Source organism: Sciurus vulgaris (genome assembly GCF_902686455.1).
Source record: "Sciurus vulgaris genome assembly, chromosome: 15".
NCBI lineage: Eukaryota > Metazoa > Chordata > Mammalia > Rodentia > Sciuridae > Sciurus > Sciurus vulgaris.
This window is the reverse complement of record NC_136476.1, coordinates 10,802,423-10,827,305: the sequence shown is the minus strand read 5'-3', so window position 1 is coordinate 10,827,305 and position 24,883 is coordinate 10,802,423. Positions and strand designations below refer to the sequence as shown.

The following is a 24,883-nucleotide window of genomic DNA, read 5'->3' as shown; positions in this document are numbered from 1 at the left end:
AGGTATTTGAAGAGTAGCAGATGCTGGAAAAGCTTTTTCCATGATACCACACAAAGCCTAAAACTGCCAAATATGGAAACAATGATCTTTAGCTGAACTCATGTCTGCAGGAAGGAAAATTGAAGAATATAACTGCACCTGGACCAAATTTGTATAAGCTATTGTTTATCTCCTAGGACCATTCAATTCCCAAAGAGAATCTGACTTTATCTGAGCATTGAGCCTATTCATTTACCTAAAATCATTTACTACCTCTCCAATTGTCACATTTCCCTTCTAAAGAAGAGTATATAAATACCTGAACCTCATTGGGTTGTTTGGATAATCACAATCCTGTGATTCTCCTCTTTGCGTGTTAATAAATATATGTATTTTTTTCCTGTTATCATCAGTTCATGCCAGCAAACTTTCAGACTTTCAGAAAGAGAAGGGAGACTTCTTTCTTTGCTCCTACAATATACTGACAAAAGAATAATTCGTATTCTTGGAATAGTGCAAGCCTTCCTAATGCTACTCAGGATAGCATGCAGTTTAAACCTTTTAATAATTTTAAATAGTTTCTTGGAATTTTTCATTTAATATTTTTGAGCTGTGGGTGACTGAAATTACATTAAAAAAACTGCAAATGGAGGGGCATGTTGCTTCATTCAAACTTCAGGGCCTGCTTTCTGCCACTAATGTTGCAGAGCTTATATCTAAGTCCTGTTAGACTATTCAGGTAAATGATCATTTTATCATGTTACTCTGAGTATTTGTGATGTGTGTAATCTTGCTATTGTCATTTACTGTAAAATATTCTTGTGAAACTTTGAAATAGACTAATAATTTTATAAGGTGATCTTCTGTAAGCTAAGGATTACTTTTTATAGTTTTCCTATACTTTTTTTTGTTGTTGTCAAGAATGCTATTTGTTCAAAAGTAATTCCTGTATTCTTTTCCATTTACCTTAATTCTCATGTTTCTATTAAATTTTTAAAATATATCTTACTGTTTTAATGTTTATATTTCAGAAAAGTTATTATAGTTATTAAATTGATGATTTTTTATTATTGACTGAAATGATATTCTTGAAATTTAGACTCAGAGGAAGAATTTTTTGATGCACCATGTAGTCCCTTGGGAGAGTTTCCTCAAGTTCCAACTAGAATTAAACATATTCAACACAAAAAGTTACAAAAGCAAGATTGTTCAGTAAATTTGTCTGAGTTTAAAATGCGATTTGAAGTAGCAGAGGTATGTGACATGGTAAAATTAATACCAGTTATTTAAATTGTCATGTCTACCATTTGCAGCCTCATTGCTAATAGGTACTACATCTCAGTTAAAGTAAAAGCAGATTTTCTGTATGGTGCTATGTGATTCCCTTTCATCCTCCCCTTTCTTTTTTCTGAAGAATAACTTATTTAATCAAGAATTAGGTGTTTAGATGTGATATGTTGTGGGTTTTCAATACATATTTCTTAAAAATGATTGTATAGTAAATGGAGTGATGATTATATGTGGAGTAGTGATCATAAAATTGCTTCTAAGTTTTAAATACATAGTACATCATGTATAGCATGTGCGTATGTGCATATACATTTCATATATCCATATATAACCACTGTGCAAGTAAACATGATTTTGTGTTAATAGTGGTAGTTTCATTTTCCATTCTTCTTCAGGTTTTGATTCAATTTTATCACCTTGTGGGAGATTGTGAACTACCTGTGGTAGAAATTGATGTTTTAGGATTAGGCACAGAAGTTGAACTTAGAACATTTGATTTGAAAGCAAGTGCCTTTTTGAAAGAGTTCTGCTTAAAATGCCCAGAATACGTAGGTAAGAATCTCTATTTCTTAAAAATAAATAAATAAATTTCATCATTTACCTGCTGGAGAACTTTCAATTCTTTTAGGCTTTGAATTAGTACATTTGCTAAAATATTCTCAGAGAACTATTGTATTATGTTCGTACTTTTATAGTTCATACTAGTCTGTTTTCCATTGCTATAACAAAATACTTGAGATTGAATAGTAAGTATAGAAAAGAGGCTCAATTAGCTCATAAATTTGGAGGTTGAAAGGCCAAGCTCTAGTGGCTCCATTTATTTGACTTCTGATGAGGACCTCTTTGTGGGTGGCATTATGGCAGGAGTATGTGTAGTAGAGATCACATGGTGAGACAGAAAGCCAGAGGCTGATCCAGGGATCAGGCTCACTCTGTTATAATTATTCACTCCAAGAGAAACTAACTGGGGTCCCACAAGAACTATATTCATGCCTCCTCAGGACAGTGTCCCCAGTGACCTAATCATTTCCCACTAAACTCTATCTCTTGAAGGTTTGACCACCTTACCACCACAACACTGAGGACCGGGCCTCTAGCACATTAATCCTGGGGGGACAAACCACATCCAAACCATAGCAGAGTTAGTTTTTGACTTTTCTTATAGTTGGTAGTCTGAGGAAGGGGTAGACCAGAAATAAAATGAAGATTTTGTTTTTTTCATTAAGGGAAATCAAATATGATTAAATTTTAAATCTACATTTAATACAGGAACACCAAATTAGTTTCCTGTTACTACTGTAACAATTTACTACAAACTTCGTGTCTCAAAACAACATAAATTTGTTATTTTAAAGTTCTATAGGGGGGCTAGGGATAAAGCTCAGCTGGTTGAGTGCTTGCCTCGCAAGCACAAAGCCCTGGGTTCAAATCCCCAGCACAGCAAAAAAAAAGTTCTCTAGGTAGGGAAGAAATCTGATATAAGTTCCACTGTACAGAGAAAACTATGTTATATGATTTATAAATATGTCAAAATGAATCTCAGTATTATGAATAACTATAAAACACTAAGGGAAAAAAAGAGAGACCTGAAAAAATAAATCAAGAGGTCAGTAACAGTTCCCTTTTGGAGGCTCTAGAGGAGGATCCATTTCCCTGTTCATTATGTTGTTGACTAAGTTCATTTGCACATGATTTAACTTTGTTTTCTTGCTGTTAGCTCACGACTGTCCTTGATTCCTAGAGGTTTCTATTGGTTCTTGAATCATATCTTTCTACATCTCAGACCCAGGACAGGGTGTCAGATCCTCATAGGACTATCTCTGACGTCCTCTTCTACCTTTTCCTTTCACTCTTAACTCAGGCAAATAATCCAGGATAATCTCCATTTAACCATAATCACATCTTCAAAGTCCAATTTGCCATATAATCCCTGAAGATAACAGTGTAGCAGTCTTGTCTTGATTTTCTTGTTTTTGAAGGGGATGATATTGTTTGTATCAGAAAACTTTTTTTTTTTTTCCCTAGAATCATAATGGATCTATTATATCTAAGAAAATGCACTGTTTTCTTTGATAGGCACTAGGTAGATACTATTTTTATTTCTTCTTTTATGATTTTTGAATCCATAGTTTAGTGTTCATAGTTTACATTAGAGTTCACTCATTGTATTATGCAGATAAGCATTTAGACAAAAGTATAATGGAAAGTATCCACCATTATATTTATCAAAAGGTAGTACTACGGTGCTAAAAATCCTCCTTGCTTCATCTTAATCATCATTCCCTACCCTATAACCAGTGGCAGTCACTGATCTTTTTATTATTTCCAAATTTTTGCCTTTTCAAGCACATCATAAAATTGGAATCATACAGTATGTATCCTTTTTCTGATTGAATTTCTGATTGAATTCTTTCATTTAGTAATATGTATTTAAATTTTCTTTATATCCTTTCACAGCTTGATAGCATTTTTTTTAAGCAAGGAATAATGTTCCATCATCTAAGTATATCATGGTTTATTTAATCTATTCACCTACTGAAGGACGTCTTAGTTGTTTCCAAGTTTTGCCAGTTATGAATAAAACTGCTAGGAATATCCATATGCAGGTGTTTGTATAGACTTAAGTTTTCGGTTTCTTCCAGTAAATACCAGAGTCTATGATGATCAAATCATATGGTGAGAGTATGTGCAGTTCAATAAGGAACTACCATACTGTTTTCCAAAGTGGTTGTACCATTTCGTCTTTTTACTGGTGATAAATAAGTGTGCCAACATTTGGTGGTATCAGAATTCTGGATTTGGGTCATTCTACTAGGTACATAGCAACAGTTTGCATTTCTCTGGTGACATGGCATGAAGCCTTTTTTCATCTGCTTATTTGCTATATGTACACCTTCTTTGGTGAGCTGTCAAGATCTATGACCCATTTTTTAATTAAATTAAGTGGTACAGCCTGAAATGGGTCAAGAGATAATTTATGTATTATTTTTTCATCTGCATTTGTGCAGTAACCCTGTGATAGATTGTGTTATGGTTATCTCTTGCTAAGAAGATCACATATGCAGCAGATACAGAATTTTATTATGCTTTTTATACCAAGAAGCAGTTTGCTTTGATAATTGGGAAGAAAAGTAAACCAACTAAACAGTGTTCTGTAGTGCCCTGGAAATATTATAGCAGTTGTTTAATTTTACACTTGCTTATCTTTGTTTTCTCAAGAGCAAAGGATAAGAAAACAATTACAAATAAAAACACAGGGCATACAGTTACCACTGTAGCCATTTGCCCTTGTTTTCTTGAGAGAGAGGGAATAGCACAGTTTCTCATGCAAAGTAGATTATCAATAAATTTGTTCAGTCAATCAATAAATGTGTAAACAAAGTATGGACCTTTTTGGAGATAAAAGTGTGGTTAGCACCTGCATTAGAAAGCTGGATTTACTTGGTAATAAGCTTTTAAGATTGGAGGACTTTGTGGAATTTTTGGTGTTTTTTTCCTCAAGAATAGTGTAGTTAGTTTGTTGTCCTTTCTCCCAGTCTCTAGATATTGACTTCTGATAGCCATAAGTAATTTGGTGATGTTGGGTTTAAAAGGCATTTTACAAAAATCTCTTCCATAGTAGTTTCTTTACAATGGCAGGTTTTGAATAGAAGCAGTAATATAATCAAAATTGATTATGTGATAATAGAATTAATTTAATCTAAATTATATATAAAAAGTTTCTCATCATATTCCTTATCAGTCTTCTCAACAACTGGATTTTCCAGGACTGATGACTTTTCTAGTGATTTTTGTGATCGGGGGCCTTAAGTCTCTTCTTGTCCTTTCATTTAACAGATTGCTGATTTTTCTTACCTTACCTACTGTCTAGAATTAGAAAGGTTTGAGGCTTTAGTATTGAGGTGCAAAGGAAGGGAATGAAATTGTAAGGAGAAATTACACTTGTAGAACTGAGTAAGTACATACCAAGGACTGGAATTGGTACTGGAAAGCCCTTTTCAATTGTATAACTATAATATTATAATTGATTACAATTAATATTGCCTGTGTTTATTTTCAGTTTTCCTACCAAAAGATAATCAAAACTTTTATTTTTAGATGAAAATAAGAAACCAGTTTATTTGGTCACAACATTGGATAACACAATGGAAGATCTGTTAACGTTGGAATATGTGAAGGTAAGTGGTTCCATTTATATCTGCTTGATAGGTAAGTGTGCTACTGAAATTTTATAATCAAGTTTTGTAAGTTTAGTAATATTTTGTTTAACATTTAGTCTAGTGTAATCTCAGTAACAACAAATAAAGGTTCTGTTTCTCTCAACATTGTTATGTAGTTGTGATTTGTAAATATCATATAGCAAAATAACTATGTTCTAAGGAGAAAGGACTTGCAATATTCTAGGGTATTGCAGAAGAAACAAACCTTTTAGTCTTGGTGAAATTTAGTGTTGTAAATGATGGAAAGTGATGATTTCACTTCAGTTTTTACCATTGTCTGAGTTACCTGATTTTCCTAGTGTCTATGACTGCATTCCATTCCTATTGATATTTAATGTCTGTTTTATCTCCTGTGAAATTTTTTTGTTTACTGTTGGTCTATTTATGATTTATTCAGTGTTTTATTGACATTATTTTATGTAAGAGCCACATTAACACCCACTTTTTAATAGGAATTATGCTGTAAGAGTAGTTTATTGCTTTTAAGATCATTTTTTGCTATCCATTCTTTATATATATATGTATGTATTTTATTGTTCTATTTGGTTATACATGACAGCAGAATGCATTTTGATTCATTGTACACAAATGGAGTATAACTTTTCATTCTCTGATTGTACACAATGTCACACCATTTGTGTAAACATACATGTGCATAGAGTAATGTTTGTCTCATTCCACCATCTTTCCTTCTCCCTACCCCTTCCCCAACCCTCATTTCTCTCTACACATTCCAACCTTCCTCCATTCTTCCCTTACCCCCCTCACCCCATTATGTATCAGTATCCACTTATCAGAGAAAACATTTGGCCTTTAGTTTTTTAGGCTTGACTTATTTCACTTAGCATGAAATTCTCCAACTCCATCCATTTACCTGCAAATGCCATAATTTCATTCTTCTTTATGGCTGAGAAATATTCCTTGTATATATATACACCAAAGTTTCTTTATCCACTCATCTACTGAAGGGGATCTAGGTTGCACAATCTAGCTATTGTGAATTGAGCTGCTATAAACATTGATGTGGTTTTGTCACTGTATAATGCTAATATTAAGTCCTTTGGGCATAAAACGGGGAGTGCGATAACTGGGTCAAATGGTGGTTCCATTCCAAATTTTCTGAGGAATCTCTATATTGCTTTCCAGAGTGGCTGCACCAATTTGCAATCCCACCAGCAGTATATGAATGTACCTTTTCCCCCATATCCTGGCCATCACCTATTTTTGCTTGCATTCTTTTTTGTTGTTACTGTTTTGGGGTTTTTGTGGTGCTGGAGATCAAAACCAGGGCCTTGTTATATGAGGCAAGCACTCTACAACTGAGCTATATCCCCAGCCCATGTTGCTTATATTCTTGATAATAGCCATTCTAATTGGAGTGAGATAAAATCATAAGTAGTTTTGATTTGCATTTCTCTAATTATTAGAGATATTGAACATTTTTTCATATATTTGCTGATCGTTTGTATGTCTTCTATGAAGTATCTGTTCAGTTCCTTAGCCCATTTATTGATTAGGTTATTTGCATTTTTGGTGATAAGTTTTTTTAGTTCTTTATAAATTTTTGAGATTAGTGCTCTTTTTGAAGTGCATATGGTAAAGATTTTCTCCCACTCTGTAGTCTCTCTTTTCACATTATTGTTTCCTTTGCTGAGAAAAAAACTCTTAATTTTACTTCTTGTGCTTTAGGAGTCTTGTTAAGGAAGTCAGGTCCTAAGCTAACATGATGAAGATTTGGGCCTATTTTTTCTACTATTTGGTGCAGGGTCTCTGGTCTAATTTCTAGGTACTTGATCCATTTTGAGTTGAGTTTTATGTGGGGTGAGAGATAGGGGTTTAATTTCATTTTGCTGCATATGAATTGTGGGGGTTTTCCCATCCCACATGGATGAGGGGAAGAGTTTCTGTCAGAGGACAGTGGTGCTGGTGATCAACTAATTACTAATAAACTAATCTAATCAATAAACACAAGAGCCAACAATCTTTTCAAATGGAAGGGGGTGTGGTGGATCAGGCCATACCAGATCTAGCCTCCAATAAGATGGAGAAGTCCACCTTCCTTTTATTTATAGTTGCATAGGTAAATCGACCCAAATAGAGAGGGGCTGCTTCTGTGAGGAACAGAATGGGGTAGAGTTAGGGAAGCCATTTGCTTAGAGAATTAGCATATCCTCAGAGGTGAGACACTGTACAGGGCCATTTATTCCTTGGCTATCTGAAAACAATCTTCCATGACTGCCAGTTCTGGGAGTCAGACCCCTGTATCCTATGGCTCAGCCAAGCCTGATTCTGGTAAACACCGGTGGCTCCCCAAATGAATTTCCAGTTTTCCCAGCACCATTTGTTGAAGAGGCTATCTTTTCTCCATTGTATGTTTTTGGCCCTTTGTCTAGTGTGAGATAACTGTATTTATGTGGGTTTGTCTCTGTGTCTTCTATTCTGTATCATTGGTCTACATGTCTGTGTAGACATGTATATTGGTGCCAATACCATGCTGTTTTTCTTTTTTGTTTTTTTTTTTTTAATTGCCCTGTAGTAGAGTTGAAAGTCTAGTGTTATGATCCTCCTGCTTCACTCTTTCTGCTAAGGATTGCTTTGGCTCTTCTGGGTCTCTTATTCTTCTAAATGAATTTCATGATTTCTCTATTTCTGTGAGGTATGTATTGGGATTTTAATTGAATTGCATTGAATCTGTATAACAGTTTTGGTAGTATGGCCATTTTGACAATATTAATTCTGCCTGTCCAAGAACATGGGAGATCTTTCCATCTTCTAAGGTTTTCTTTAATTTCTTTCTTTAGTGTTCTGTAGTTTTCATTGTAGAGTCTTTCACCTCTTTTGTTAGATTGATTCCCAAGTTTTTTTTTTTTTTTTTTTTTTTTGAGGCTATTTTGAATGGGGCAGTTTTCCTAATTTCTCTTTCAGTTGGTCATCACTTTATGAATAGAAATGCATTAGATTTATGAGTATTGATTTTATATTCTGCTACTTTGCTGAATTCATTTATAAGTTGTAGAAGTTTTCTGGTGGAATTTTTAAGATCCTAAATAGAGAATCATGTCATCAGCAAATAGTGATAGTTTGAGTTCTTCTTTTCCTATTCACATTCTTTGGTTTCTTTCAAGTCTGTCTGATTGCTCTGGCTAGAATTTCCAGGATGATGTTGAATAGAAGTGGTGAAAAAGGACATCCCTGACTTGTTTCAGTATTTAGAGGGAATGCTTTCAGTTTTTCTCCATTTAGAATGATGTTGGCCTTGGGCTAAGTACAGATAACATTTACAGTGTTGAAGTTTGTTCCTTCCTTCCTTATTTTTTCTAGTGTTTTGAGCATGAAGGGGTGCTGTATTTTACAAAATGTTTTTTCTCCATCTATTGAAATGATCATACGATTCTTAACTTTTAAGTCTGTTGATGTGATGAATTATATTTATTGATTTCCAGAGGTTGAACCAACCTTGCATTCCTGGGATGAACCCCACTTGATCATGGTGCACTCTCTTTTTAATATGATTTTGTATGGGATTTGTAAGAATTTTGTTAAGAATTTTTGCATGTGTGTTCATCAGGGATATTGGTCTGAAGTTTTCTTTCCTTGATGTGTCTTTGTCTGATTTTGGTGTCAGGGTGATACTAGCTTTGTAGAATGAGTTTGGAAGGGTTCCCTCCTTTTCTGTTTCATGGAATACTTTGAGGAGTATTGGTATTAGTTCTTCTTTGAAGAACTTGACTGAGAATTCCTCTGGTCCCAGGCTTTTCTTCGTTGGTAGACTTTCGATGGCATCTTGTATTTCATTGCTTGACATTTATCTGTTTAAATTGTCTGTGTCCTCCTAATTCAGTTTGGGTGTATCATATGTCTCTAGAAATTTGTCAGTGTCTTCGAGGTTTTCTATTTTGTTGGAGTATACATTTTCAAAATAACTGCTAATTATGTTTTATATTTCAATAGTTTCTGTTGTGATCTCTCCTTTTTCATCACGAATTTTAGTAATTTGAGTTTTCTCTTTGCTAGTGTGGCTAAGGGTTTATCAACTTTGTTTATTTTTTCAAAGAACCATCTTCTCATTTTGTCAATTTTTTTCAGTTGTTTCTTTTGTTTCAATTTCATTGATTTCAGCTCTGATTTTAATTATTTCCTGTCTTCTACTACCTTTGATGTTCATCTGTTCTTTTTCTAGAGCTTTGAGGTGTAATGTTAGCTCATTTATTTGTTGATTTTTTAAAAATTCTTTTATTGAATGAACTCAGTGGAATGAATTAGCCTCTTAGTATTGTTTTCATAGTATCCCAGAGATTTTGATACGTTGTATCAGTGTTCTTGTTTACCTCTAAGAACTTTTTTATCCCATTCCTGATGTCTTCTGCTATCCAAGCATCATTCAGTAGCATATTATTTAGTCTCCAGGTATTGGAGTAGTTTCTATTTTTTATTTTATCATTTTGTCATTGATTTCCAATTTCATTCTATTATTGTCTAATGGAATACAAGGTAGTATCTCTGTTTTTTGTATTTGTTAAGAGTTGCTTTGTGGCATAACATGTGGTCTCTTTTGCAGCAGGATCCATGTACTATTGAGAAAAAAGTATATTCACTCATTGATGAATGGAATATTCTCTATGTCTGTTTAGTCTAAATTATTGAAGTATTATTGAGTTCTATGGTTTCTTTTTTCAGTTTTTGTTTGGAAGAGCTATCTAGTGGTAAGAGAGGTGTGTTAAAGTTAGCCAGTATTATTGTGTTGTAGTCTGTTTGATTCCTGAAATTGAGAAGGGTTTGTTTGGTGTACATAGATGCTCAAAGTTTGGAGCATAAATATTTATGATTGTTGTGCTTGTTATGGTTCCCTTAAGCAATGCGAAATGTCCTTCCTTATCCTTCTGAGTGATCCATTCTTGATATAGATGTTTTAGGATTTTTGTCATTATGTTTCCATTAGCTTTTAAATTGTGAACATGTTCCAAAGAAAATGAATAAAGTAAATAATGGTATATATACACATATAATGGAATATTTTTGAAAAAGAGGAAATTCTGTCATTTGCATTAACATGGACAAATCTGGAGGATATTATGGCAAATGAAATAATGCAGATGCTGAAAGACTAAGACTGTAAGATCTCACTTCTGTGTAGAATCTGATAAAGTTGAATTCATAGAAGTTTAAAAATGATGGCTACCAGAAGCTAGGTGGTAGAAAAGGAAGAAATTTAGCAAGCTGTTGATAAAAGTTAACAAAATTTCAGATGGATAGGAGAACAAGGTTTTATAATCTGTTGCACAACAGTGTGACTATAATCAATTATAATATACATTTCAAAATAACTAAATCTAAATATTAAATGTCTTAACACAAAAAGTAGTAGGTAAGCTAGGTGATGGATATGTAAGTTAGCTTGATTTACCATTCCACATTGTATACATACATCAAAACATCACATCATACCCCTTAAATATATACCAATACAATTTTTTAGTTGAAAGTAATATAAATGATAAATTTTGGAAAAAGAAAAATAGTGTTTGAAAATTCATTGGACAATTCTGTCACAAATTTGTTTTCAGAAACAGAAAGAATTGGGAAGACCTACAAAAAGTTTATGATAGAATGATTGTTCTATATGCTTGTTATTATTTACTATTTCCTTTCATGATAATAAGAACCATAATATATAACATGTATTGAATACTTGCTATGTGCTGGAGAAACCCATAGTTACCAATTTATTTTGTTGTAGTAAAGAAATCACTTTGTTCTAGTGAAGCAGTTGCCTTTTTAGGTAAATGCTTAATTTAAAATAGGTAATGTATGTGTAGTTACCTTATGCATACATACTCCTGGGAAATTATATATATGTGTGTTAGCACTATTATTAATTGTATGTACACATTTTCCTAAGGTGTGCTAATGGACTTTTCTCTTTTGATAGGCTGAAAAAAATGTACCTGATTTGAAAAGTACCTATAACAATGTTTTACAACTGCTTAAGGTATGATTGAATAACAATTTTTTTTTAATTGGATATTGTATTTTGTGTCCAAGTATATTATTAAAATTATCTAATAACTGTCATTATGAAATCCTTAAGGATAAAACAATATTATAAAATTGTATCCTTGATACCATAAAGAATAGTACCTTATAGAGACTATACAAGCAAATTTTTATTGACCCATTACTAAAATCAACATTGTTTTTCAGGTGAATTTTTCATCTTTGGATATTCATTTACATACTGAAGCACTTCTAAATACAATGAATTATCTCAATAACATCCTTCCACAATCAGTGGAAAAACCAACCTCAGTGTCTGTTGGAGAGACTGAAGACAAAGGAGATGTCATTAAAAAATTAGGTATATCTTTAAAAATTCAACTAAAATTTTTTTTTTTTTTTACTACGTAGATCAATAAATTTAGGCCTGAGACTTACTGTTAATTTATATAATTGACTTCATTATTCTGTTGCCTAGACTATCATCCAGAGGATTCATGATGTGTCAAGTTAATTTTAGAAAATAATACTAAAGGCAAAGGAAACTTATTACTCCTGAAGAGAGGATTTTTGGCATGTAATTGGCTTTTGTTGAAAATTGTACAGTAGTAGTATTTGGTTTAGATGAAAGTCCATGCGTTTAATAATTTAATAGCATTATTTTAGAGATTAAGAGGAATGCAAGTTCGAGGCCAGCCTGGGTAACTTAACATGACCCTGTTTCAAAATAAAAAATAGGACTGAGAATGAAGCTCAGTGGAGAGGTGGCCCTGGGTTCAGTCCCCAGTACCACAGAACAAAACAAAAAACTAACAAAATTTGAGTAATATCAGAGTTGTGAATTATGTGTGTGTTCATTTTTTTTTTTCTTCTTCTTCTGTCAGTGCTAAGGATCAAACTCAGGGCCTCATACATGCTAGGCAAGCAAGCACTCTGCCAACTGAGCTACATCCCCAGTTCTGCTCAGAGTATATATAAATCAGAGTAATGTTGTAACCCACTTCAAAAGTTTGAAATTCTCCAAACTCTGAAACTTTTTGAGTGTCAGGTTGGTGCTAAAAATGTTTTTGGTTTTGGGCCTTTTGGATTTTTGGATTAGGTATGTTTAACCTATTACTTTTTAAAGGCAACAAAAATTTGTAATTTTGATAATGTCAGGTATTTCTTAAAAATTTAGAATTTTACAGTTACAGGTTCTTAGTTTCAAATTATTAGTCTCCTCTAGGAGAACAGTGTTTCATTTTGCCTTTTTTTTTTTAATTAGGTATGATTGTTTTTTAGAAGTCTCATGTCAGTAGGAATTATATTATTTTGCTTTCAGTTGAAGCAAATCAGACTTTTAATATCATTATTTATGTTGATAGTTCCATTACTTTCTAAGTGTAGTATGGTAACTACTAAACTTTTCCCTTATATTTTACAATATGATTTTTTTTTATAGCTTTAAAACTATCCCTGAATGAAGATATTATAACCTTGCAGATTTTAGCAGAATTATCATGTTTACGGATTTTTATTCAAGATCAGAAACATAACATTTCTGAAATTAAGATTGAAGGTAATAAATCTCATTAAAATAAATTCAGTAAAAGATTAAATGAAAGAAAAAACTATTAGTCATCTTTTTATTTCCTTAGGACTTGATTCTGAAATGATTATGAGGACTTCAGTTGTTGAAATAAATGCAAAGCTAAGGAATATAATTGTTTTGGATTCTGATATAATGGCTGTATACAAAAAGGTAAGAATTTGTTTTCATTAATACTACATCACTAAGTATAATCATACTTTAAGAGTGGTCATATTTACCAATTATATAGACAGTTATGTTTTAGCAACATGACTTGTTATGGGCATGAATTTTAGGGTCAGGCATAATTGGGTTATCTTAGCTCTACTCCTTAGTAGTTGTGTTATTTTTAGCAAATTGCCTAATCTCAAATTTCATTTCTTTCTTTCTCAAATTACGATAATTGTATCTCATAAATATGATTAGTAATGCTCCTGAACAAAGTGTTTTCAGGGCTAAGTTAGTTACTTTTCTCCCCTTTTTTTTTTCTTTTCCTCTTCACATACCCTGAGTCTCATAATGCATCTCAGATGCCAACATCAGAAGGTCTGAGATTTTTTTAAAAAACTTATTTTCAGGGATCCTAACTAATAGAGCTTTTGTAATGTTTAGAGAGCCCTTTGAACTGGATGCTTAGTGACTAAAGAGTAGGTGTTTTGTTACTGGATGTAAAACTTTAGGGATTCTGGATTTGATACTCTTGTGGAGTTAGGACAGGTAATTCTTGAATAATGAGGTCTGAAGAGTGAAAGAATATATCAAATAGTAAGATCAGAACACCTGAACTTCTTGTTGAGTCAGTAAGTCAGCATTTGAAATTTGACACGAAGAAAGGGGAAATGCATGAATGGACTTAGAGTGTTCTAGTCAACTTTTTCACTGCTGTGACTAAAAGACCTGACAAGAACAGTTTTAAGGAGGAAATGTTTATTTTGAGACTTATGGTTTCAGAGGTCCATAGAACACTTGCCTGTTTCTCTAGGTCTCAGAAATGGAACATTCTTGGTGATCCTGTCCCTCTTCCCCATGGCATTTTACTGATATGTTTGGGGCTCCTACATGGGACCAAATATCCCACTTTGTCCCAGCAGAAGGGGACCTCTAAAGGACTTGTCCCAGGAGGATTTCTTATTCTTCTCCCAGGTATAGTTTTCTCATATCTTTGTCCCTAGAATTTTGAATCTTCATTTGAGCCTTGATGGCCGGGTTTATTGCCCTTTAGTGTCTTAAAACTTCTGTTCTGAGAAGTGGATAATCCTGGTAGTGCTTTGGACTATTTTCTGCATTGGAGGCTTCTTTCCTTTTCCAGGAATATACCAAGGAATACGCTGTCTGATTTTCTACTTTGTTCCTGTCTTTCTCATGAACTTCCAGAAGAGGTCCATGAAGTACCTGCAACTGAGTGTGAACTAGTCTTGTTTTTGTGGCTCCCAGAGTTTCAATATCTCACATTAGTCCACAGTCCATTTATTTAGCTAAATTTTATTTCTACCTAACTTGTATGGAACTTTGTGTCCTGCTTTTTGCCACAAGTGAGCTGGTGCTTATCTTTTGACTTTCCTTGAAAATAAAAAGGTTTTTTTCCCTTTTGTTTTAGAGTGTTTTTTTTGTCATGAGACCTCATATTTCTATAGGTTCCAAGAAAAGTTGTGATAGTTTATCTGGTTGTTTCTTGTTTTAGGGTTTGGAATGGCTTTCTCTCCATTTTCATGCATACTAGGCAGAAGCATAGACTTCTTTTCAGACCTCATACCTTTGTTTCCTGAGGATTATTGATGCTAAGGTTGGAATTGATTTGGTTTTTGATGGTTCTTTGGCTCTCTGTTCTTGCTTCTAGAATTTAGGAGACTTGGGAAGACAGTATATTAGTGTCCTTTCCATGTTCCAAAGTATTAAAATACATTTTACATCTCCTGCTATCTCCACCATTTTTAACTGGTATTACAGTTTGAAATTTTAAGCCACTGTAATTCCAAGTTGACCATTAAGATTGGTCTTCACAAACCAATAAGGAATGAGGAGTATAGAAGTAGGAGATCCGTTTAAAGAATGTGGAAAATCTGTTCAGATGCCTCAAATCAAAAGAAATAGTTTTCAGTAAGTTGTAAATGTAGTGTTTTTTCAAACTTGAAAGTGAGCAAGGAAAGAACCTTTAAATGATTACTTTTGATACAAGAGTATAAACTCTAAATGAGAATGCATATACTGATATTTTCTCCATTAAAAATAAAATGCTGAACCACACCTAACATGATTTCATGACCTACCAAAGGGAGCTACCACTGTTAGTTTGAAAAACTGTACAGCTTAGGTTCTAATAAAGCAGTTAGAATTGTGACTTTGAATATGTGAAAGATTTTTCAAATATGTACATCTTTTATTGTATTTTGCTTTGTTTTGTTTTTGCCCTTGAGGGCATTTTACTTCAAAAATAGATTATAATAACTGGAATTTTCTCTCATTAAGGCTGTGTATATCACTGGAAAAGAAGTTTTCAGCTTCAAACTGGTGTTTTACATGGATGTAACTGCTGGTTCTGCAGACACAGATATGAATGTGGTTGATGTTCAGGTTAATTTAACTGTTGGTTGCATTGAAGTCGTTTTTGTCACAAAATTTCTGTATTCTATAATGGTAAGTATTTTAATTACTTTTGTTCTTTTATACTAGTTGGAAATTGCTGTATATCAAACAGATGAAAAATAACAAGAATTTCTTGCTTTTTAAAAAAATTAATATTTTGGGTACATTTTATAATAGTGACTGAAATGTTTATATAGCATCATTTTCACATTCTAGTTAATTGAAATGTATATTATATATATTACCATTTTAACAAATGTAGTGCATGTCATAATTATATGTTATATATTAATTGAAATCTTTTGTATATCATTGACTTAAGTCTTTGCTTTGCCTGATTTCCAGCTCTGATTTTAAGAATCTCAAATGTCATTGAAGTTTGTTTGGTCTCAAGTTATCATTAAGAAAATTACATTTTTTATTTCATTAATTCTATGGATATTGGAAATATCAGGGCTGATATAATTCCTGTATGACACTGTGCTAAAACTTCTAAGTTCTTCGTTGTGCTTTTCATATTTTTTTTTCTGTTTTACCCTTGTCATCAGCTATTATTTTTTCCTGTATCATACCTGTCTGTATGATGGCACTATTTTTTTTTTTAAACTTGGCTCTAAGTTTTAGTGTATAAACTAGATAATCAAATCTAATGATGTAACTAGAGTAAATAGGCCAAGTATAGCAAGTATATATATGTATTGTACATATAACATGGCATACATATTGTTGCGTATGGCAGTTTTTATAAGGAAGAATTCATACACTTACTTGAATTTATTTGGGGATGTGGAACCCTCTTTTGTTATTTCATAATTTTGAATCAATTCAAACTTTTTGTGACCTTTCAAATTGAGGTTACCCTGCAGTTTTGTGGACTTAATGTAAGGCTAAGCAAATCTTCTTTGTCCGATTAACCTTTATTGCTCAAAACATTATGTCACTGAGCTCTCTTATGATAGCCTTAGATTTAAAAATTACCAAAAATAAAATGTTTTCTTCTGAAAGTGAAAATTAAATTTAATGTAGACATATTTTATTATTTGGGCAATTTTTCTAGAATTTAGAAATTTGAAAACTTACTTGAAAGAGCTTGAAGAAAGATATTTTATCATTTCTTTTAAAATCTTACAAACATAGATGAGCTCTGTCCATTGAGGTTGTGTGTGGAAATATGATCATTTAACTTTCAGGGAAAGTATGAGAAGAGGAGGAGTAGGTGTTAGTGAAACATTCCCCTATTCTTATTTTGCTTTGTTCGAGGGATTAGATTTTTGTTTTATCAGTATCTTTATGTTTATTTCTCAATTTGGACATCAGAAAGTTAAGATTTAATATAGACAGTCAGACTTTAAATAAATAATGCTTGGTTATATCAAGTCAGATTTTTCCTTATATAGGTAAAATCATAAACATTAATACATATTTAATAAATCTTACTAATGGCAATGTTAAGAATATCATTCTGTCTTCTTTATAGGCTTTTATAGATAATTTTCAAGCAGCTAAACAAGCCTTGGCTGAAGCAACTGTTCAGGCAGCAGGAATGGCTGCTACTGGTGTAAAAGAACTGGCACAAAGGAGTTCTAGATTGGCACTGGATATTCACATCAAAGCCCCAGTTGTGGTCATCCCACAGTCTTCCGTTTCTGAAAATGTTTTTGTTGCTGATTTTGGACTAATTACTATGAAAAATAAATTCATTCTAGTATCAGAGAGCCAGAGCTATCCCCCACCTGTTATTGACTTGATAACAATAAAGCTGAGTGAAATGAGACTATATAGGTAAGTTGTTTGCAAGTATTGTTGTGTACAATGTAATCTTTTTCTAAATTTTTACATTAAAGTCTTTGGTGGCTTAGTTTGTTTGCAGTGGGATTTTATTTTATTTATAACTGTACTTCATTTTGTGATTCTTTCTCCCTCAAATATTTTTGGGCAAGAATAATTATAGACTTACTTATAAAAATTGTTTTGTAATTGGAAATGCTAAGCTAGTTGGATCCAAGCAACACTGAATTCTTGACAAGCAGGTGTGACTTAAGGTTATAGGGACAGGATTCTACTGAATGAGGCTTATGCTGGTGAATAATGGTGATGGAAGATATTAAAGACAATAGGGTACTGATAATGTAAAAGGGTACTGATATATAGATTGGAGATTCAATAATATCAGTCTTAAAAAATAAGCACTACTTGTTGATGGATTATTGTGAGTTAAAGGTGGTAAACCTGGATGTTATTATTCTTAAAGGAATAGTGAGAGGTGGGAGGCATCATCACAAATTAAGAAAAATTATTTCTGTTACCTTGAGATAGGTAAGGTATTGGAGAAAAGCTGACATCTGTTTTCAGAACTTCTTGGAAAGCTAGGTTTCAGTTAAGATAAGAAATGAATGGTTTGTTTTGTGAGGACATTTGGAAAAAGTTGAATGATTTGTTAGCTAAGTCCAGGGATTTTGGAAATTATGGGAAAATATTGAGATAAGAGATTCTATTTTAATAGTCGGATATAATATGTGATAATAACTTGAAGTTTCAAGTGGTTCATTAACCTGGAGAGTTTGAACTATAAAATAAGTTTCCTTTACTAAAACTAGAACATTTATACTTTCATTTTATTATGTTTGTTTTAAAGAAGTGGTAGATGTAAAGTAGGCATGAATCGGTATTAAAAATTGATTGTGTTTAACCAAGTCCACAAGTATTTGTAGAGTATTAAATCATAATACTTATATTTCCAAAATGATTAATTTTATTGATAATGAGCATAAAAGATTGCTGACAATCTTTCTGATACCCCAAAATAGCTGCTAACAATTTGGTATATTTCTTACAGTTCATTTTATTTGCATATATATTTTACTTAAGTAAAATAGGACTATATTGTATGGTTTATGTTATAAATTGCTTTTTTCTAACAATATGCTCTATTTTTCCATGTTTTCATTTTGAATGCATAATTTAAATAAATTTAAATTTCTTAATTTATTGCTTAGTTTAAAAAATCTTTTTTGTTAGGAATTTAAGTTGATTGAATTTCTTTTTGCTATTATAACACTATGATGATGATAGATATTTTTGTTCGTCAGTACTTATATGATCATCTTCATACTTTTTTAGGATAATTCATTTCTGTAGGTTGAATTCCTAGAAATAGAATTATTCATTTAAAGAGTATAACCAGTTTTCCCTGAAATTACTTGGTTTGTGAAAATATAGTTTAGTTACTACTTCTTTCCATATAAGCAATAAGTATTTGTGTTTCTAACTGCCTATATTGTTGTGTATACTTAATCCAGTTTTTGAATACAGTTTAGCAAATATTTACTGATTATGTGATTTATGCCAATCATCTGAACTAAATACTAGTAATACAACAAACAATAAGGTAAACATAGTTTAGTGCCTTCCCTTGTGAAATTTTCACTCTAATTGAAACTAATAAGAAGACTATATACATTAAAATGCATTGTATGAATTACTTTGATAGAAAAAGTTCAAGGTACTTGTGGGCACACATAGCAAAAGTATCTAACCCCAAGATACAGAGTAATAGTGATACAAAACATTTTTCCAGAGGAAGTAATGTTTTGATTCAGCATTTATGCTTCTTGCAGTTTATCTAGAGAAAAGAAATTTACTCAAATATTTTGAAGGTAATGATCTAAGTATTTACTACAATGAAGAGCTGGAAATAACAAATTGTTCATGATAGAAGGTTAATTGAATGGCTTAGGATTTAGCCATATGTTATAATGTATAGCCATTAAACTTGAATACACAGTATTTCCATAAAGGATTTTTGAATCTTTAATTTATTACATTTAAGTGGAGATTGTAAGCATGCATGCATGGATCAGTATAATGACACTCTGTATTCTATCCATGAAATGGTTAGATAACTAAACATTCTAAGAGATCCCTGATGACTTCCATAATTCTCTTCCATTGCATAAATGAAAGCTAAAATTACAGTAATATCCTAATACTCTAACTTAAGGATTTGTTGCCCATTAAACTATAAATACCTTACTAAGGAGTAATTGCTTGAGATTTCACTTGAAGATACAGTAGGAGGCTTCTTTGGTCACATTGTCCTTGAAGGGTGTTTTAGTCAACATTTTTGTCACTGTTACCAAAAGACCTGACAAGAAACATAGAGGAGGAAAAGTTTATTTGGGGCTCACCATTTCATAGATGGCCTACTCCATTGCTTAGGCCCGAGGTGAGGCAAATATTATGGCACTGGAGGAGGAAAGCAGCTCAAATCATGAAAATCAGAATGCAGAGAGAGTGCTCCCTCAACAGGGACAAAATATAAATCCCAAAGACATGCCCCCAGTTACCTGCCTTCTCCAGCCACACCTTACCTGTCTTCAGTTACAACCCCGTTAATTTCTTCCAGTGAACCCCGTTAATCCTTATCAGTGCATTAATCCACCAATTGGATTAATAACTCTCATTGTCTGATCATTTCACCTCTGAACTGTCTTGCTATTTTCTTACACATGAGCTTTTGAAGGACACTTCATATCTAATCAAATAATTCAGTGACCTTTTCTTAATTCCTGATCATCAGTCCTGGTTTTATAAGTACTTGGAAAAACAAATAGGGTTCAGCTTTATTTAAAATTGTATATACTCAGCTATTTTGATCCATAGAAATAGAAATTTCATATTTCTTTTCATATTTCTTTTAAAGTAAGGAAAGGACTAGAGTTGTGGCTGAGTGGTAGAGAGCTTGCCTAGCATTCGTGAGGCACTGGGTTTGAATCCCAGCACCACATAAGAAAACTAAATAAACAAATTAAAGATATTATGTCCATCTGCAACTGAAAATATTCTTTTAAAAAGTTTTTAAAGTAAGGGAATATGCAGTATTCTGCTACATATCTAAATCAGTGTAGTGAAATATTTTTATAATGAGGTTTTATATAGTGCTTGTTTCCTGATTATATAGAAATAATTCTTACTTTTAGGATTGGGTACACAACCAATATTTTTTGTCACTTTTTTACCACATTGTAAGATGCTATTTTAAAAATTAATTTCTCAGAGAAAGTCACTTTGGTTTCTATAGGAATGGAACATCTCTCATGTTGATATATAAAATGTAGCCCAATAGAGTTTCTTTTTTTAATACTCAAAGTTTATTGATTCAAAGAAATTTTCTTTCTACTTAAAGGTCTCAATATATTAACGGTGCATACCAGGAAGTACTGGACCTATTACTGCCATTAAATCTTGAAGTGGTTGTTGAGCGAAATATGTCGTGGAGTTGGTACCAGGAAGTTCCCTGTTTTAATGTAAATGCTCAGCTAAAACCTATGGAGGTAACATTCTGGTTGCTTTTTGATTTCTGGTTTTGTTGTTGTTGTTGTTTGTGGAAAATGTTGCTTTGGGATATAAGAAGATTTTTGGGTAGAATTTTATATAATCAGTTTGGTCAGAAGTGAAATTGTGACTTATTACTCTAGAATTTTTTTAATGTTCTCTTTTCTCTGTTCACTCTTTTAACAAATACTCTAAGGATTTGCTGCCAGTTAAACTATAAATATAAATGAGTACTTACTGTGTGTGAAGACATGTGTTACATGCTGGACATGCTGACATATAGTGACAATGACAATAGGTCATTTTACTTCATGTAACGTATAAGTCTAAGCCAGGAGTTGGTGGTGATGGTGATCTGAAATATGCAATAGTTAGATAGTAAAAAAATAAAAAGTAAATGGACACATAATTAAAACAGTTATAAGTTGTGGTAAATTCCACGAAGGAAACAGTGTTAGTCAATTAGTTGTATTAATGGAGATTTTAGTGGAAAGGTCTAGGCTGGAAAAACTAATTGATATGTTATCAGCATATGCTATTTAAAGCTATGGGAATATATGAAATAACCTATTTATATTTCTCTAAAATTTTATTCAAAAAGAGAAAACCATCATTTTAGAGAGTTCAGACTTTTAAGTCAAAATTATATTCAGTATTTAAAACATGGTGGTGTCAACTGAAAGTCTTTAAACTCTTAGTATGTAAAGTAACATGAATTCTAAAACTTACAGGGTGTGGGATGGATGGTATCATCAGATAAATACTTGACATATTTAAAGTCTCTTTATATTGGTAAGAGAACAGAAAGTTTGAAAGCCTAAATAGTGTATTCTATCCAACATGCAGAGAAATCCCCTCACCATTGTGTTATTAGGCATGTTTTTTAATGGCAACAGAGATTTTGCTTTCGCTCACTTTTCTAAGGGAGAATTCATGCAGAATATTCATGTGATGCTGCAGTTCACTTTTGTACCCCTGGGTGCCTTCTGGGGCAGACTTACTAGGAGGAAGTTGAATCTTCGCTTACCCTGATTCACCTGAACAATTAGCAAGTGTTGCCCTAGTCCACTCCTCAGCCCACATATTTTGGCCCTCTTGGACCTTAACCTCTCTGTCAGGGAGAAGCTGGAATAAAGTCAGTTGGTTTCATGAATCCAGAACAAGTGCATCAACTTTTGATTTCTGGCTTGTAGAATATTCAGGGGTTATACAAAGAGCCTGCAGTGACATGTAGGAGCCATATATCAGCAGTCTTTGAATCCTACAGTTCTTCTAGCTTCCTCCACTGAGCTGCTGACTAGATCGAAGAGTTATGACTTAAATCAGTATTTGAAGGGAGTTCAGTGTACATATACTAATTGAAAGAAATTATATAAAAGTTCTAACATTTAATTTCAGTTTACTAATTTATATGAGCATATTATTTTTGCAATGCCTACACCATAATGAGCCCAAAAGAGTGTCATGAGTAAAAAAAAAGAATGAACGAAAGTTTTTTTTTAAAAACATAGGTAGCACGAATGAAGTATATATGGACTTTATCTTAAAAACTAGATGAAGTTCAGAGGAAACCTGATACCAATAAAAGTATGAAAATTTGTGTGATTAAAATCCGTTTGAGCTTATAATAACCAGAAATAAAAGCAGTTTTGACAAGTTTAGAATTAAGTCAAAATTTTAGAATTAAAAAAACTGTCTTGATCACATACATCAATTTAAAATTCATAGAGTTTTTTTAATGTAATTGCTGTTACTTCAGTCACAGTTCTCCAAAGAAACAAATAATAGGAATGACGTGTAGGGTTAAAAGGGAGAGACTTAGCTTAAGAAATCGGTGCACATGATGTGGAGGCTAGCAAGGTCAAAAGCTGCAGGGTAGGCCAATAGGAGGCATGGAAAAGTTGGGGTTGCAGCAGTCTGAAGGCAACGTGCAGCAAAATTCTTGCTTGAAAGGGTTCAGACTTTTTTCTAGTGAATGCCTTCAACTGATTGGATGAGGTCCACCCTAATTATGGAAGGGAGTCTCATTTGCTCAAAATCTGCTGATTTTAATGTTAATCTCATCTAACAAAAAACTTTAGAAAAAATGTCTAGAATAATATTTGACAAAATATGTAGCTATTGTGACCAAAGTAATGTAACATAAAGCATATCTTTATATGCACATACAATTAACTACTGTATCTCTCATGATGGGTCTTATGGTGTTGGTATAGGCTGATTTCAAAACGGGGGGTTTGAAGTTAACTGTGAGTGAGTTATCTGTGAACTTAAGCGTTTTACATTAACTGTTTAGCTTTATTTTCTTATAAAATCAGGATTATATTCTGTATATTAAGACCTTTATGAGATTCAAAAATAATAATTCATGCAAAACACATTATGTATTTAATCACAAATATACTGTTATTTTGGTTATTCTGTTTTATAAAATATAAAATAGGTGTGTACTAACCAAAAATAGCCAAAGTAGCTAGACATCTACTTAAAGATGAAATTTCATTTTAAAGGTTTAAAATTACTGGATTATTTGGTACATTCATAACATAGTTCATTTATAGCTTCACTGACATTGGTATCTAATTTAGTTGTGTATTTCTCATATTCCTAAAGATCACATGGCATTTAGAAAACTGAATATTCAGTTAATAGACATCTTTAATGCATTAAAATTTTGATTTTTGTAGTGGACAGAAATGAAATACTTCTTCATTTTTCTTTTATGAGAATTTTAAGGGACACATGTAAGGGTATTAAAAAGAACAAATCTTTTTTTCCTTTTTCACTTGTATTTTCTTTTTTTATTTTCCTAAAGTCTTTATTATTACTTTTTTAACAGTTCATTCTTAGTCAAGAAGATTTAACAACTATTTTTAAAACTTTGTATGGCAACATATGGTATCAAGGTTTTCAGGCCTCACCTGCTGAAGTTAAAGACCACTCTAGCAATGCTGGTGGAGTAATCAATGCTTCATACCATTCAGGAGGTATGTTAAACTTAAATTAGTTCCCCCTTTTCATACTCTCTCTCATCTCTCTCTTATTTATTCTCTTCCTCCTCTCCTTTCTCTCTTACCCCATCTCCCTCTTTTCTCCTTCTGCTCCTTCTTTTGCTCTTCCATTTCTTTCCTCTCCCTTTCCTTCCTTCCTCTCATTTTATGTAAAATTGGATTAATAAATCTCTTTCTGATGAACTAATTCCATTTAGGCATTTCTAAATTATCTCTTTTATTAGTCATTCTGTTGATATTTACTCTTTGAATTAAAGTTCCTAGTCCTGTTGTAACAAAAATCCTTAGTATTTTTTTTTCTCAGCTTCCTTATAGGTCCTTATTGTCTGCTCCCAACTTCTTTGTTATCCCTAGAATAATGTATATCCTGTTGGAATATTTTATAATGGTATTAGGAATATCAAAATATTAGAGGTGTGTATAGAAAGGTGATCATTGTAGATGATGGGTTTTAACAAATGTTTACAAGATAAATGGATACAAAATAGTGTAGAAGGAATCATAGCTTAGGAAGGTGTTTTCCAATGTTATATTCAAAGTGCTATGTGGAATGAGGCTGGGTTCTAAGTTCAGCACTAGCACATGGAGAATTGGATTAGTCAGGAATGCATTTTGCTGCACAATAATAAAGTTATCCTCATTCTAGTATATGGAGATGCCCAAATCTACCTACCATAAAGTGAAGCCTACTAATCCACAATGTGTACCTTTTCAGAGTCCTGAGGTATTAAAGAGCTTTATCATTTGGAGAATCCTAACACAAAAACAACCTTACATTTACAGCAGTACTGGAAACCTATCTTTACTATGTAGAGTAATTAACAGTCCTTTATTTTTAAATATAAATGGACATATAGGAACATAATTACAGGAGCACAAGCATGAAAGAAACAATAAATATA

At 32.5% G+C, this 24,883-nt stretch overlaps 1 protein-coding gene across 7 annotated transcripts in view; it reads left to right on the top strand.

Moving 5' to 3' along the window:
• The window catches only part of VPS13A (vacuolar protein sorting 13 homolog A), a 250,147-nt gene that overhangs the window by 91,411 nt on the left and 133,853 nt on the right, over window positions 1-24,883 (top strand). For all 7 annotated transcript variants that reach the window (XM_079112077.1, XM_079112076.1, XM_079112082.1 and 4 more), the window contains 11 exons: window positions 1,079-1,233; window positions 1,665-1,821; window positions 5,368-5,447; window positions 11,419-11,478; window positions 11,691-11,844; window positions 12,925-13,041; window positions 13,121-13,224; window positions 15,520-15,687; window positions 17,114-17,418; window positions 20,822-20,969; window positions 23,810-23,957. In XM_079112077.1, coding sequence (XP_078968203.1) covers window positions 1,079-1,233; window positions 1,665-1,821; window positions 5,368-5,447; window positions 11,419-11,478; window positions 11,691-11,844; window positions 12,925-13,041; window positions 13,121-13,224; window positions 15,520-15,687; window positions 17,114-17,418; window positions 20,822-20,969; window positions 23,810-23,957 — 1,596 coding nt within the window. The remainder of the gene's footprint in view (window positions 1-1,078; window positions 1,234-1,664; window positions 1,822-5,367; window positions 5,448-11,418; window positions 11,479-11,690; window positions 11,845-12,924; window positions 13,042-13,120; window positions 13,225-15,519; window positions 15,688-17,113; window positions 17,419-20,821; window positions 20,970-23,809; window positions 23,958-24,883) is intronic.